The sequence below is a fragment of the Falco punctatus genome, assembly GCF_963210335.1.
Source record: "Falco punctatus genome assembly, chromosome: 9".
In the NCBI taxonomy this organism is placed as follows: Eukaryota; Metazoa; Chordata; class Aves; order Falconiformes; family Falconidae; genus Falco; species Falco punctatus.
The window spans coordinates 6,773,251-6,789,682 of record NC_137589.1 but is presented as its reverse complement, the minus strand read 5'-3'; the positions used below and the strand labels follow the sequence as shown (position 1 = coordinate 6,789,682).

General features: G+C 39.3%; 1 protein-coding gene across 3 annotated transcripts in view; it reads right to left on the bottom strand.

Annotated features, from left to right (window-relative positions):
- ADK (adenosine kinase) overlaps positions 1 to 16,432 on the bottom strand; it is a 291,562-nt gene that overhangs the window by 150,306 nt on the left and 124,824 nt on the right. For all 3 annotated transcript variants that reach the window (XM_080403196.1, XM_080403195.1, XM_080403197.1), the window contains 2 exons: positions 6,448 to 6,620; positions 826 to 934 (listed from right to left, as the gene is read on the bottom strand). In XM_080403196.1, the coding sequence (XP_080259322.1) occupies positions 826 to 934; positions 6,448 to 6,620 (282 nt within the window). The remainder of the gene's footprint in view (positions 1 to 825; positions 935 to 6,447; positions 6,621 to 16,432) is intronic.

The window sequence follows — 16,432 nt, the reverse complement described above, 5'->3', positions numbered from 1 at the left end:
ATCAATTTTTTACACTTCTTACCAGCTGTTCCCACATAGCTCAGGTAGCGGAATGGAAGCAGCTGTCATACAGAATCCATATATTACATGCATGTTATGAGGTTTTCATCTGTCATAGATGTTTTTTGTTCACTAATTTTGATCAGTCGTATCAACTTGAGAGCAAGAAGGAAACAAATTTACCACTTCTATTTAGGCAAGATTTAATCTACACAAATACGCTAATCTGGCTTGATTCATTCTGGATGGTAAAATAAAGAATACTAATTGTGAATCTACTAATGCCCCATCCTCAAAACCCCTTTATTCCAGAAGTAAAATTTCATCATTAAAATCAGTTTGCCCCACCGCCCACATTCAAGAGATTTGTCACAATCATTGTTTCTGAAATATTGAGTTATAAGGTGCCGTAGTAATTACTATGGAATAAATAGCAATTAAGATTGTTCACACAAATAAGCTCAAACTGTTTGCAGTGAATAATTATGCTAATAGTGTTTTTCTACATAATTTGTGCATCCTTCACAACAATTTACTAGAAAATGTGAAATGTAAATTTGATGCACTACTACAAAAGCTCTGAAAATGTTTAGTTCTTATGATTTTATCCCACTAATTTAAGAAAGCACACAACTAAAACATACTTCTGCATTTGTACATTTAAATCCGAAGAAATCAAACTAGGCTGAAACTGAAGCAGTCATTTTCTTTCATTGTATTCCTACGAAATCATCCTAAACCATACACAGCAGACATGCACATTGCTTGAACCTCGCAATGTATAACAGGAATTTTAGCAATTTGAAAGAAGTTCAATGAACTTACTGCTATATAGTAAACTTTGGCCTTTTCCACCAACTTCCAGTTCTTTTCCAAATCAAGATGCTTTTCCTTCTTATAGCAATTAGCAGCAGCGAGGTTAGCTACAAGAGACCTGAAAGTGATTAAAAACCAGGTATTAGATCCTCTTTAACTAACATGACTGCAAATTTCTCACAAACAACATTTCTCCAAGGTCAAAGATACTAATGAACATAAAAACAACTAAGAGCACCATACAAGACATACTTTGTCTGACCATTTCATAATAATATTTAAATAATACATTTAAAATCATACATTAAATACAACTTTAATTTAAACCGCACATGAACACACTATGTAGTTCATGTAACCTATCATTACTATACTGTTCACATGCCTTCATTTGCTTAGAATCAACCTTTGCTGCATTTTGTGATCAACTCCCTCTGTACAGTATAGCATCTGCAGATTTCACTAGAACTCTTCCAAGTACCTCACACCGCAAGGGAAATAGCCACTCCAGTTTACCTTCTGAAAACTATTTTCCCTCACTAGAACCAAGAAGTTTTCCAAAGAAGAGTTGATTATTTAACAAAGGGGTGGTTTGCAAGTTTTCTTCCCCCCGTTGGGTTCCTATTTTCCTTTAGCAAATGACAAAGGGTTGCATTGCTACTTTTAGATGATGAATTGTTAAAAAAAAAAACAACAACAACAACAAAAAAACCCTCAAAACAACAAACCCAAAAACCCCAACCAACAAACAAACTTCGTTTTTGGTTTTACTGGAAAACTACCAGAAACTCATTTGTACTTCATTCTTTCCTAATAAGTTACAACACAAGCCATGAGACACAACTTCCATTAGCAAGAACAAAAATACTTGTATCCTATTTACTTTGTGACATGTAAGATACATTCTACTTGAAATCCTCCTCTTCAGCCGTTCAGTTCAGCCTTACGAAACACACAAGTTGCAGATGTACTCCTAAAAACAGGTCGTAAAAAGATGGCTATGCACTAGCTCTCCACTCTGGCTATCATGACCAAATCCTTCCTGTGTAATTATACTACGAGAATGTTTAATAACATCCAATATTTAGAGAAAGGGCTGTGGGGAAACAGACATTTCCATGTGGGCATACAGAGTTTTAAATTTGATTTTCAAGCTTTAATAGTCATAGGATGCACCTTTAACGTTAACACACCACAGTTTTGTGATATTTAATTACCTTAGCCTTGTAAATAATGTGTAATTACACATAAAAAATATGTCTATTGAAAACTTTTACCTTCTCCAGTGTGCATACAATTCATCTGGTAAGTATCATCCTTTTCCATATAAATGCCACTACAATTCAGAGACAATGGGTCAGAGTGAATTGCTGATCTGCTTCTACTAAGTCATGCTTCTGCCTCCAGACCAAGACCATGTACAGGTGTTTGGAGGAAAGTGAACTAGGGATTCCTGAAAACTCCTTGTACCTCAGAACAGCATCTTTCCTCTATCACCATTTTCCTTTATCCTATTCAATGAAAACCAAACAATACCCCAAAAGAATCTCTTAAGACGACAGCAACGAAGTCTCCCTGTAAACTTCTTGAAGCGCTCGTCATGGACAATCCCTTAAGGTAAACTCATCAAGAATATAAAAATTAACACAAAAAAATAAGACTAACTTTTTCCATATGTATCCAAATACATAGCACAGTTCTGTGTCATTTCACCCCAGGAATGTTCTTGGGGCTCATCTCTTAAATTCTAAAGCCAATGAGAACAAATGTAAATTTGGAAAATTTAATAAATAAATAAATAACTAAAAATTTAAAAACAAACAGACCAAGCCTCTGTGGCAGTACAGGTAACAGGGCAAGAAGTTTCGCTCTTGATAAATATTATCACTTCAATGACAATAAATCCACCAGAGAACAAAGCAAATCCAAGAATGACATGTGCGTAACTGTGGTAATTTTCTGCAAGCTGAATTGAAAAAGCAAATTAAATCTTTCAGTTTTGGCAAACCCCGAAATATCCATCAAGGACCTCGGTGGAAAAATCTTGCCTGTCTATGTATGTTGCTGAGTGAAAAGCAATTATGTTCCAGAAAACTAAGCAAAGACTCTCTGTATGCTTCCTTTCACTTACCACATGCCCCTGAAACTGTAAACCTGGCTCTCTGTGACTACATCCAACTGTAGAGATGCTCTGCACATGATGTGTAATAAAAGATTGTTGCAGTGAAGACAAAGCACTGAGCTTTTCGCAATTAAAACTGTAAAGTCTAACAGCACCGAGTTCAACATGTGGGACACAGCGAAGGTAGATGTTTTTTCGATGGAATAGGGTAATTGGAGACAGGCAGAACGCTTCAAATCAAACAGCTTAACGGACAGACTGTGCATGTGGTTACTGCTGAACAGACTGCACAAATCAAAGTCACAGATTATGATGGAGTGTAGGTACTACTTCAGAGTTCAATCATGTGTTAGCATTTTCTTGAAAAGCTCTGAGAAAACACAGTGTATTAGTATTGCTGAACTAGAGTGGTGATCACAAATTAGCTCAGAACCCTTTCCTGCAAAACATTAGACAAACTTAGCAGAAACAAGAAACATCCACATCAGCGCATCTGCAACAAATATACACAGCCACTTACCGGGAAAACCAGGAGTGCTATTAGCCAGCTCCTCCAAATGAGACAAGAAAGCTGAATTACCTGAATAAGGAAGTTAGCACGTACCTCAATTGGGACGAGATTAATCAATAGTTATCAACTGGGGCCAGGCAGAAGTGATTCTTACAAAAATAGAAAATGTTGAAAACCAAGAGACAATCAGAGGGTGATTAAAGATAAACTTGATCTCACTAGAAGAGGGGGTGTTGTGTGATAAAGCCTTAAGCAGCAACCATCAGCCTTTTTTTTCGTCTTCTATCTCCCAAGAAGGGAATTAAGTCTCTTGTACTCCCTGCACCCTCTCAAGCGTGTCCTAAAACAGCAGCTGAGATGAAGCCACTGCCTCTAGTATCTGAGCAAACATCTGACATGAAGAGAGAGAAGTTTTATGTTAGCAAACCAAATGCTAAATAAGTTAAAGTACTTGCAGACATTTTTGTGAATAAATTTACCTAAACTTTTAAACTCTATTGAGATGCATGGCAACAATGCATGTATTTTTCCTAAATTTGTGATATATGTCTATTGACAGTCTTGACTTCAGTTTCCCATCAGGTCATCTAGGAAATGATGATTGCTACAGGATGCGGACACAGACACTCTGTGACTGAAGAAAGAATCACAGAGCAGAAACATCTTTATTGCTTGTCTTCTCTTTGAAAAACTGAATACAGATCCTGGAGATGAAGGGGGAAGTCTGTAGACATAATTAATGTCACAACTCCAGATGAAGACGAATGAACTTCCTTCCTCCACTATGTACATTCATTCCTGAGAGTAAGACATTATGTATGACATTAAATTGGGAGGGACAGGTTGATAAGCTGGAGGACAGGGCTGTCTGTCATTCAGTGCATCTTCAACAGCCTGGAGAATTGGGCTGGCAGAAGACTTGAAGGCAAATGCAAAGTCACACAACTAGGATGGACTGACTCCCATGCAACAACCTAGGCTGAATGCTGACAGGGTACAACACAGCTTTGCAGAAAAGGGCCTGGAGGCACTGGTGGACCAGGCTTGGAACACAAATCAGCAGTGCACCCACACAGAGAAGGTTAACCACATTCCAGTCTACACAAGCAAGCATGCAGCCAGCAGGACAAAGGAACTTATATGTTCAGAACAGAGGTTTTCCTCTGCTCTCGTCTCCAGACCTCATCTGGAGTTCTGTGTCCAGCTTTGAGCTTTCCATTACAAGGAAGACACTGACATAATGCAGGGAGTCCAGCACTGGGCCATGAAGATTACTACGGGGCTGGAACACTTAAAAACTGAAGAAAAGCTTGGATGAGCCTGAAGAAGAGGTACCTAAGGGGAGATCTTCTTGCCGTCTTCAGATATCCAGCGACAGAAGATAGGGCCAGACTCTTCTTGGACACAAGAAGGAACACCACAAGCTGGAAGAAGGAAAATTCCAACTGGGTGTTGTCAAAAGAATTTCTCCCATGAAGAGTGGTCAAACACTGGAACAGGTTGCCCAAAGAGGTTGTGCAACCCCCATCCTCTGAGATATTCAAATCCCAGCTGGACATAATCTGATCTACCTTCACAGCTGGCCCTGCTTTCTGAAGGGGTTTGGACCAGATGTCTGCTCCAATTGAGATTTTTTTAGCGTTCTACACGTTATACGCAAAATTCTGCCCTCCCCAGCTCTCAGTTAAGCTCATGTTGCTGTCTATCGCCTTTTCTAATTCGACCCAACAGATTCGCCAGCTTCTCTAGAAGTTTGGTGTGGATTATAATTATGGGACTGCTATCCTACCTTAAATTCTACTAACTCTTGACACTGCTTTGAAAGGGAAAGAGCAGTTCCCCACGATCAGTGGCACTGAAAGCCACAGAGGAAAGCCAAAAAGGATACTGACAGATCTCTTGCTCTTGTTCACAACCCAAAAGAAAATAATTCTTCAGGGTAAACAATATCATTTTCATTATTGTTCCGATATCTAATGCCAGAAAATTTAGATGTTGGCAGAAATAAGGAAGGGTTGGTGTGTGCTGTAACATTTCGAGATTAAAGCAGACCTTTTTTTGGTTTTGAAACCTTTAAAAAATTGTCAGGAGGTAACCAGTAAAGAAATAGTATGTAAGCTCAAGTCTTGTGGGTGGAGGGAGAAAGAAGAAAGCAAAGGGCCATGCTGACATCGTGTCAAGATAAGTGTCTATTGTCTTTATTACCTCTTACTGAAATTCTTATTTTTATTCATTTTATTACAATACCCCAAATAAATCACTCTATAAATGGGTTCTTCCTTACGGAATGCTCTGAAACTCTACAAAGGAACACAAAGACCATTGTTCATAGTCTACAAATGTAATAAAAGTTGAATAGAGTTCTGGAGAAGTCACTTTTTTTTTTTTATATAGCAAAGATCATCTAAAAGAAGTAACAAATGAAAACATGAAAGACAGAACTCAGAAGTTTTTAAGACATAGACATACAGACACAGTTATTAGATGAAATTTACAACTACAACAGCAAAACAAACAAAAAAGAAACACACACTTTTTTTCTTCCTCATGTATAAAATCGTATTAACCCTTTCCATCAGGCTGTATACCGACACCTATCTTTTTTAAACACATTATTACCTTAAGTATATTCCTCATTTGGCAATCAAGTATATGCCTTTCATGCCAATCGGCTTTCACGTAGGCTGTATAAATATATTTCTTAACCAACTTTTGTCTCCCTCATATTTTTCTCTCTCCAGAGCAACTGGAAGCTATGAAGTTCAGAAAGTAGCAGGATATTACCACCTCAGACTTTTCTGCCAGTTCTCTAAAAGTACATTAATATTACCCAGTCCCAAGCTATAAGCCAGGCAGTTCTATGCCATTTCAAATTAGTACTACTATTTTCTTTATCATTCTAATCACAACTTTTCAAGGCCAAATATTCCAAACAAATTAGGCTCCACACATATGCCAACTGCATTTGTATCTTCAGAAAATATCAAAAGCCCCTGACCTGTTATCACTAGTGATGCAGGCAGCACAGGTTCCTGTTGGTTCTTCACTCTGCTCATAGTAATGGGCATCCACATGAGCCTCCTCAGCCTTCTTCTTTAAGATCTCTCCAAATTTGTCTTTGCCAATGCACCCAAAGAAAGTTGCAGCTTTGTAAGGGCTCTGAATCATCCACTGCAGATTGACAGGAAAAGAAGAAAAACAACAAAACCCCACAAAGTTAGCGTGCTTGGTACATTATTTTTTGCTATTTTTTTCTCTTCACTCACTGTATTTAAATCTGCATTTACAAAGCACTGTGACATCTAGAACACTTCTATGCCTGAAGTAAAAAACATCTGGTAAGTCAAGGGAGGGAAGGCCAGCAAAGAATAAAAAAAAATTACCCTTAATGATACCACTGAGTGTTCAATATCTAACGTAAAACTTAGATGCACATACTTCACTATCAAATAGCTTAGTATGTTTTTACAAGGTACTTCAAAAGGAGTTCCCTTGCTCAAAGGAGATGCCCCATCACTTCTATTTAATCAAGCAACATATGGTATCTGTAAAGAAAATCTGTAGAAAAGACCAAAAAAAATCCAAACCTCTCCAACATCCAAACCCACCACAGAGACAGCACATAAGGAAAACAATCTCAGATAATCTGAGAAAGCTAAGAAGAAACATTGTGCAACATTCACAATATATATATACACACTAAAGGGTACTGAAAATAACCATTTGTGTCTACCATTTAATTATATGCAAAAATTACATTGTTAAATCACGCATGAAAATATTTATCTCCAACTTTATTAAGAGCAGTTCCATCACTTGTACTGCAAAGGAGGAGCGTAGCTGCGCAATGCTGCTAAGGTGCCAGGTTATGTCATAAAGCTCCTCTTTTATTAATACAAAATAGCTATCATTCAACTGTAAATGTAACTCCATTTTGTACTAAGTTAAAAACCAGCATTTAGCAGCAACACAAAATCAAGAGTGAAGTAAAGAAATACATGTGAAGAAACAATCACAGGCCCTGCTCTGCTGGTGGTGAGTCAACCAACTGAAGTCATTATAATTCACTCTAATTACAGTCAGAAAGCTTATCCACTCAATCTATACTATGAATTAAAGGCTACATCAATTTACTGCCATACTAAAACCCTACTTATAATTGTTTCCTAATCAAGATTTAAATAAACGATAATGTCTCCATTACAAAGCAGCATTAGTGGTAGCTGCGGGTTGTAGAAAGGTCAAGTAACTGAGTTGCAAATACATGCTTAGTCACATCTTTATTACTTCCAGCTTTGGAGGAGAAGGGGAAAAGGAAAAAAAAAAAAAAAAAAGTCTTTAGTCATGTAGAAGTCTTCGTTAATAAGGCAAATGTGGACAAAAGTTACGGGCCTCTTTCTTGTAGCAATTTCATATATATAAACTTTAAGGACAAAAAAGATTGTGTTGGCAGATGGTGGCAGCGTTCAATCTCTCTCATTCACAAAATGTACACTACGTATGCCCTGCTAATCTATTCCACATCACTCTAATTTATATTAAGAAAACCCTAACGAGAATTATCTATATTCTTGTATTTTACATGCATTTGCACATACACAATACACATTTACACGGTGTTCATTAAAGGTGTCTAAGGAACCATAATCTTTTCTATTTGGAGGTATGGTTAAGTAGAACAGATTATTTCGCAAGACTACAGATGTGACCTCCTATAACCAAATACGGAACCGACTTCCACACTGATAAGAACAGAAGTACCCGAAGCCTTGTGTCCCACGTTGAAAAGCGCGCCTTACTCTCACAACTAACAAGAATTAAGAGATCATTACAAACAGCATTTATTAAAGCATCGAATTCTAACAATTCTTCAAATACATAAGACTTCGAACTGCACCTTGGGCTTACAACATTTTATCAAATGACATAACTTTTCCATCCTTTATATATCAAGTCTGACAACATTTGGAGCAGTAGTAAGTAATATTTCACACACATCTCTGAGAAAAGAATTTCTGTTCAAGTATCACAGTTTTGGCTATTGGCAGCAGCTCAGTTTGAATTCAGATGTGATACATGCCATATCTAACTGTCACAATCCCTACTTTAAATGTAAGTAAAGTTAGTCTTGAGAATCAGAAGTCATGATCTCGGATCTGTTGAGATGAACCTCTGTGTATCATGCAGACCGCTTCCGTCACAGGCAGCGGTTCTGCTCATACTCGTGATTAGTCAAAACACAGCTGTTGTACCGTGTGGGAATATTCCCACTATACAGATATTCTTCTCATTTGAACATCTAAGTTAAGCTTACTGGAAAGTAGTTCAGCAGTGTTTCTGGAAAGATCCTCTCATCGCAGATCTCCAGATACAAATACCCCCAGCTTCTTGGAATTATCTCCCCGCATTCCCACAATAATGGTGGCGAGGTGTTGCTAGTTGCAGAACTCCTTCAAACTGTTCCTCCTTTCCTCAGCTGAATGTTAGTCAAGGCAAAAACCAGACACCACATTACACACTTGATGAAACTGCAGCACAGAAACATCTCTGCGGCGTACCACGGAAGCTGTGCCTAGCGGAATGAGTCACAGCAGGCATTTTTTGCATATGTGTGAACAAACAAGGGACAAAACAACATCTTTAAGGTAGACTCTGGAGCACCTGTTTTAAAATTTCACCCTGGATTGAAGCTTAATTTTGAATAAACTGATACGGAGAAAACAGGTTTCTATGGGCTACTTCACACACGGCTGTTATTAGCCCCATTTTGGCTAACGCGCTCTAAACGGGCGGGGTGTCAGTCCACAAGGTATTTATCACCATGAAACAGCCATGCGGTATCGTATCCAATATCAAATGAAGGCCAATAACACACTGCAGACGTTAATGCCAGGTATATGGCTGTATAAGCTGCAAATTAATTTTATAGATTTATGTGGAATACAAGATTTAATTGAATGAAAAAGACTCTAGACAGAAACGGAAAATGACCCAGCACAGCAGGCACTAGCATAATGAGTTAATTACCTAGGGTTTGGCTAGGCAGCGAGGCAGCTATTAGCTAACGGTATTGACAGTCTGGTCAGGAGAGGTTGGCACCTGGCCACACCATGAATCCTCACCACCCCCCAAGGGAATCTGAGGCTGTTAATGGCCCAAAGACAGAAGTGTCAAACGTAGGAACCTTTCACGAAGGAACAAGACAGCCTCAGGAGTGGGATACCACAAAGGAAATTCAAAATACAGAGCGGTTTGTGAAAGCTAATGTGTTTTGCCATCCTAAAGTTTTCTTCTGTCAACACAGTCTGGACATCAGGTACACACAAGGACGGGCCCTGACCTTTTCAGCTAGGGTAAGCAGTGTGACAGAGGAAGGAGAACAGCAAACAGAACACCTTGCAGTTGTTCTCTGGAGTTACCCAGGTTGCATTTCCCTTACGTTTTTGTTGTATGCACCCTGGTAAACTAAAAGCAAATATTTTTTTTTTAAAAAATATTATTTCTGGTCTTTGCACAACTCCGTCTTACAATCAGGCTGATTTCAAATGAGCGCAATCTAATACCAGATTACCCTACCCCCACAGGAACATTATTCCTTATGACCAAATACCAAAATATGACCACTTCCAAAAGAGGCTGGCACTGTGGCCGCTCAAGGATACACCGGAGAGTGACAGAATGCTTCGTTCCTCATTTTCAAGAGGCTAACTTGGGCTCACAGTAGTAGCAGTTATCTGTCCAAGTGTTTTTTCATGCTCAGAGTTAACAAGGGTGAACTCTTTGGCACGCTTTAGCGATCACAGAAGTGTAAGAATCTTTGTGTTCCAGGGAGTGGGTGGCAACTGCAGAGAACAGCGTCCTCTTTTCTTGCAAGATGTTGAGATGCTAAGAAAACTGGGTAACAAGTAAAGCTTCTGAAGACTCAACTGTCACTTTGTGAGACTGTTTGGAGTTAACTATGCCCCACTCTCACACATCCTCAGACTCGACGATGCGGTACACCTATTTCCCACTTCTGTCTGATTAGGAAACGGCTTTGGAAACAACCTTTCCTCGGAGTTACAGAAGCACTTCTGGAAGCACTTCTTCCAACACTAGAAGGGACTTGACTTTGATTGACTACTCACAATGCTGTCTTTTGAGAACGATATTCAAGACAAGATGACATTGCTGCCTGAATGGTCCCTTACACCCAAAAAATAAGAAAACGGCCCTTCCTACTTTGTGAAAGAAAATCAGTGGTCCTAAAGAATTAAAGAAAGAAAGGGAGAGAACTGGGTTCTTTGACTTGTATTTCCCAAGCTTATCCTATTTAGCTTGAGAATGCCATGCTTCTGCCACAGGGGCAGAGTCCAACACCCCGTATCGCAACACTTGATCTGCATTCAAAGCTTTTCTTTGCTGTTCCTGCAAAGTTCACTGTAAAGGAGGATGTCTACTTGAAAGCAGCAAAACTAAATAGTTGATCTAATTTACCTCAGAATCTCCAGCTGCAAAGACACTTGCCCTGCAAAAGGAGAGTTTGCCATTGCTGGGTCTCAGTGCACAATCCCGGAAGACTTAAAAAGAAATATCACACTGACGAAGCTTAAGACAGCTTTATAGCCCTCTGACTAAAACAAAGATCCTTCAGAAATTATTTCTTTTTACTCTGCCTCTACGCTTTGCTCTAAGTGCCACTGTTAACTGGATAATGTCAATAAGCAGAACAAGGAGGCCGATGAAGACACTCACTATCAGTCCCACAGTGTCCCACTCCCCACCTGAACTCCTTTGCTCCCGAGTCCTTTTCTAAAGCTGCAGCCAGCAGTGCATTTCCACATCTGTCAGTCGTCTTAAACTAACAATTCCAATGCATATGGAGCTCTGCTTGGACTGACATACCTTCTGCACATAGGAGTTTTCAGCTTGTAGACTTGAATCCTAACTGCTTCGGAACTGACAACACAACAGGAAGCATTATGCCCCTTCACAGTGAAGGATCTTCAAAACTCATTAACACTGAATGCAGACATCTGAAGTACATCTGAAGTGCGTTATTTGAAGCTGGACTCTTCTCTGCATGATCTGTCAAATCTGATCGTATTTTAAATTGCAGCTCACAGAGGAGAGGACTCCAAAGACCTAAAATTAGCTAAGACTTAACATGCCTGCTAAAATCTAAAGTAAACAATGTTAGCAACAACTCATGAAGCATTCCTTTTAGTAAATCAGAACAGAAATGGCTTCTTTGTATACAGTGCTATTTGAAGTACCTCTTACTTTTATATTCTGAATTTTAGAATGAGTACGTAAGCTTTTCAGGAGGTTTCACCAGTCTGTTGCACCCCTAAGGCATGTCCCATCACCAATTACATACACAGTCCATTAAAAACCTCTTACGGATATTTTCTTGGAATAATTTAGATGCTAGAAGAAAATAAATCACAAATCACACCTCATCTCAGAAAACCAGATAAAATAAGAAAAAGCGGGATCAAAACCTAAATCATTGCAAATATATATATATAAACCATGAAAAATTCACAATATGCAAGACAGTCCTAAGAAAAGATATTAGTGTCACTGCTCCAAGTGAGCTCACTTATTTCTTGTGAATGATGTGACACACCTCAAGCACAACTGGAATGTAATATTCTGTTAGCATTACACATACTATATCATTTAAAATCCCTACCGCGGTGGGTTAACCCCAGCTAGCAGCTAAGACCCCACCCACTCACTCCCTCAATCCTCCCTCCCAGGGGGATGGGGGAGAAAACTGGAAGACTGAGAAAAATAACGCATGGGTGCGAAGGCAATCATTCGCCACCTCCCACCAGCAGACTGATGCCCACCAGTCTCCGAGCCATGGCTACCTCGAAAAAAACTCCTCCTCCCTCCCTGCCCCCAGCAGTTTTATTGCTGACAATACTCCATACGGCCTGGACTATCTCTTCGGTCAGTTGGGGTGAGCTGTCCTGGCTGTGTCCCTCCCAGCCCTTCCCACCCCGTAGCCTACTTGCTGGCTCAGCAAAGCCAAAACCCAGAGGTGGCCTAGATGCTGCGCAAGCACTGTTCAGCAAGAGCTAAAACACTCTGTCTTCAACAACACTGTTTTGGTGACGAACCTAAAACACAGCACCATATGGGCTGCTCTGAAGAAAATTAACTCCATCCCAAGCAGACCCGGGTTACCTACTCCAGAATCGTTGTTATGAGAATACAGCATCGAGATCCTGGAAAACAGATGAGTTTGTTTTGGTTTGTACCAACACAATTGCAATCTTTTTTCCTTTTTCTTTTTTCATTGATCAGCGTTGAAAGATTGCAATCGCTATTATCACATAATGGCCACATAAGAAAAAAATGGAAAAGGAAAAAATAAGCTTATCTTTATAAAAGCAGGCTTGCAAAAAGGAGCCCCATGTCCTGTATAGCAATTCTTCCACCATTAGCTGAAGCTGCCAAATCTTGCATGAGGAAGTGATATTGTTAAAATGCATGACAACACCCTCAAGCAACTTCCAGTCAAATGAGATAAAAGTGATAATATTTTTTAAAGGAAAAGACTAGCTAAAGCCTTGCACTGAGACCAATATATCTAGATCTTACCAGGATTTGGTTCAACATGTACTATCCAAATCTCTGCACAGGAACATCTTATTAGTTTTAGCGTGGCACCACAAATTGCACTTCACTATAACTTTTCAAATTGAGATGTCTATCAAAACGTTAATCATCCAGAAGCACTACTTCATTCACATTTAAAAATACAAAGCTAACAAACTGCCTCTCCACAAAATCTATAATCCAAGTAACTATTTTCAATGCTGCTATTCTTTTGTATTCCGTTTCCTATTCTTTCCTTCCTGCTCTTCATCTGCTTGTCCACTGTTTTTAGTCTTGTTTGTAAGCTTCTTGCTGTACAAGGAAATACAAGCATTATTTTCTGTCATTAAACATGTAGTAGCCATATTCCAAAGTTGCAATGCGGCCAAGGACTAGCACTCTCTTTTAATGTACCCCTTAAATACTGGTCAGTCTAGGCACCTAATTCCAATAGCCCTTACTCCATCACCTTATCCTGTACTTAGAATGCTACGTTTCTCCCTCAAATATCTCAAGCGCTGCAGTCTCTCTTCTGAAGTTCAGTATGTGTAATCTGAGGCCCAAGGCAGACATCTCCTGCAAGACCTTACCAGGCATGTAACTGAGATCGCAGCCGGCCTCGTGTCCCTTCCCCACCTGAAGCGCAGAACCCAAGCCATCAACCACCTCCTCGTTATGTGATCTGATGTGTCAGTCCCTTTCCCCTTCCACAACATTAATGCAGTCCCTTCTCAAAACCAGCTAAAAGATGACACCTACAAAACAGGGCTGGTCACACCAGTTCTTCATCGCTCAGAGGACAGTTCCATGAAGGGTATCAGAACAGTAAGAATTCCAGGTTTACTTGTGGTTCTCCTACAGCTGTTTCAGTGTATACTAGTTAAGAAATTTAGTAGTATTACAGAACTGTGTACGAGGAGGTAAGGTTTAAAGAGTGTCTTTATCGGCAAAAGAACTCAGAGATGTTAACCTCCTTGCTGAACAGCATGCGTGAAACATGGCAAAGTGGCAAATACAACACAAAGAAGTCTTGTTACTGTGTGGCTCGGAGCCATGGTGTTAGGCTGTTAATGGAAGCATATTAACAACATGAAAATGGAACATCGTACTTGGGTACGGTAAGCCAGACTCCCTGGGCAACCGTACACTACTGTTACCCATGCCTCTGCCTGCTCTACCTGTAAAGACTTAGCACTCACTTCACAGAGATAAAGCAAAGACTGATAAGTGTTTTAAAAATGCCTTAAAATTCTCCAGTGTAAAACACTGTATATGTGTTTAAGTACTAGCCTGTAAGTGAGTTGATGTTGTTGCAAAGTGACATTTCAGGCTATTTTGGATAGGATTTTGCATATCTATAACCTTACAACAAATCTTCCTTTTCAAAATGCATGCACATGTCACTCTCACTCCCCTGCTAGATGATGTGCAGTCTCAATGAATACACCCACACTCGGAATGACAGAGGGAAAAAATCCACAAGTGAAGAGACTTCTTTCATTGTCTGGCAGCACAGAATTCATAAAGCACAAACTGTAAACAGCTGCCTATCAGCTTTTATCAGCAATAGTATCAGAAACAGATGGCAAAGGTCAAGTCAAAGTTTATTGACAATGATGAACTTTGACAGCCTCTATTAAATTACTTCTTCCTTTAAGGTGTATGTGATCAAAGCAGCAGAGAGATTTTCACTCAGTCACATAACAAGCTATTTGTTGAGATTGAAACATCTGGTCAATATCTTCTAACACTGCAATTTCATGCACAGTTAGCAATAGGGTACATCTCTTCTCCTTACAGGGTCCATAAGGGTGGCGCATATGGCCGATCATTTAATTCGAAAAGGTTTCAATTCCAGGTATTACATACAATTGTCTCTACGCTTTATCGTATTTTAAGTCTACCTACCATCGTTTTCCATCATCACTGCTGTCTGCTCTACTCTTTGCTATAAAAGCCCACAAATATGACAGAGCACTTAAAGCTTAACAGCTTTTGACTACCGGAGTTAGAAAGCAGTTAAGGCAAGGGAGTTTTTGAAGTGGCAGGTCTTCATCTATCTGTTGTCAAGAATTCCCAATGCATTAAACTATTTACCAAAGCTCTAGTAACACAGATTATCATTCTCGTTGTAATAGCAAACCCTTCATTTATGAGGCATGCCCAAACAATTAGAGATCACACCTCACTAATTTATGACCTGGTATACATTTCACAAACATAACACACCGCATACATTATATTTCAAGAGAACATGTGATAATTCCAAGAATTTGATTAATTAAATCCTATCTCTCAAGCTGAAACAGCAAGACGACACAAAATGTGATCTATCCCAAATGCTGAGAAATGTCTGTCTTCAAAATTATGCATTTATGTTGCCACAGCAACAAGTAGTGGATAATGTGACATGTACTTCACCCTTCCATTTCTAAATACCTATCGTTTTGGTCAAAAGAGAAAGGAAGGCTAGTCGCAAACATGCTTACAGAAAGAATTTTCAGTTACTATTAAATAACCTCAATTTTTACTCATTTAACAGTTGATTTCCAGATCTCATTCCCAGACTAGCTGCCTCTAAGTAGTATCTGAACCTTTAATGTTTACCTAGCAGTTGTAGGAAGACAGGACTCAAATTCCTCAATGTAATTACGCTTCATGCCCAGATGCTGCACCAAAGGCATAACAAAGGGGCAGGCAGGGAAGGGAGAAGGTTGATAATCTCCATGTAGGAAAAAAAAAAATAATCTACAAAATGCTTGAGCAAAGACATCCCTCAGATGTCACCAAAGATGCTTGGGCTTTTCTGGAGTGTGTTGATTTTCAGTACTATGGCATTTATCCACTAGTACCTCACTGTTCTGAGGAAATGGGATATGTAACCCACATTTATACAATCAGAATTGCCCACTAGAAACTATTAGGCTTCATATAAATGTCAAGGTATGACTTGCAGGTAACAGAACACATTTACAGATTGTAAACACGAGCCTAAACAAAGCAAACAATCAACTGAGGAAAGCTACTAATCAGCTGCCATTTAGCACCAACAGCGTTGGTGCAGAAATTAAGTAGTTGGCCAGATTCTAACTGCTTTTTGATAGGAGTGTGAAGGAGGAAATAATCCAGGAGCTCCAAACAAGTTCAGAAGTGACAGGATTAGCACTATAAAATGGCAATAGTTTTTCAAAGAAACCCACAACCACCCCACCCAGTTGCAAAGGCTGTAACTTCAGCCTTAAACTTTATTGTATGTGTACAGCGAGGCTTATAGGATTGTGGTGGGACATTCCACCTAAGCTGACAAGAAGTTTATTTCTTCCAGATTTAATAAAGCAGTTTGTCCAGAAGATGGAAGAACAACAGAAGTTGTTGTTTTTTTTTTTAAAAAA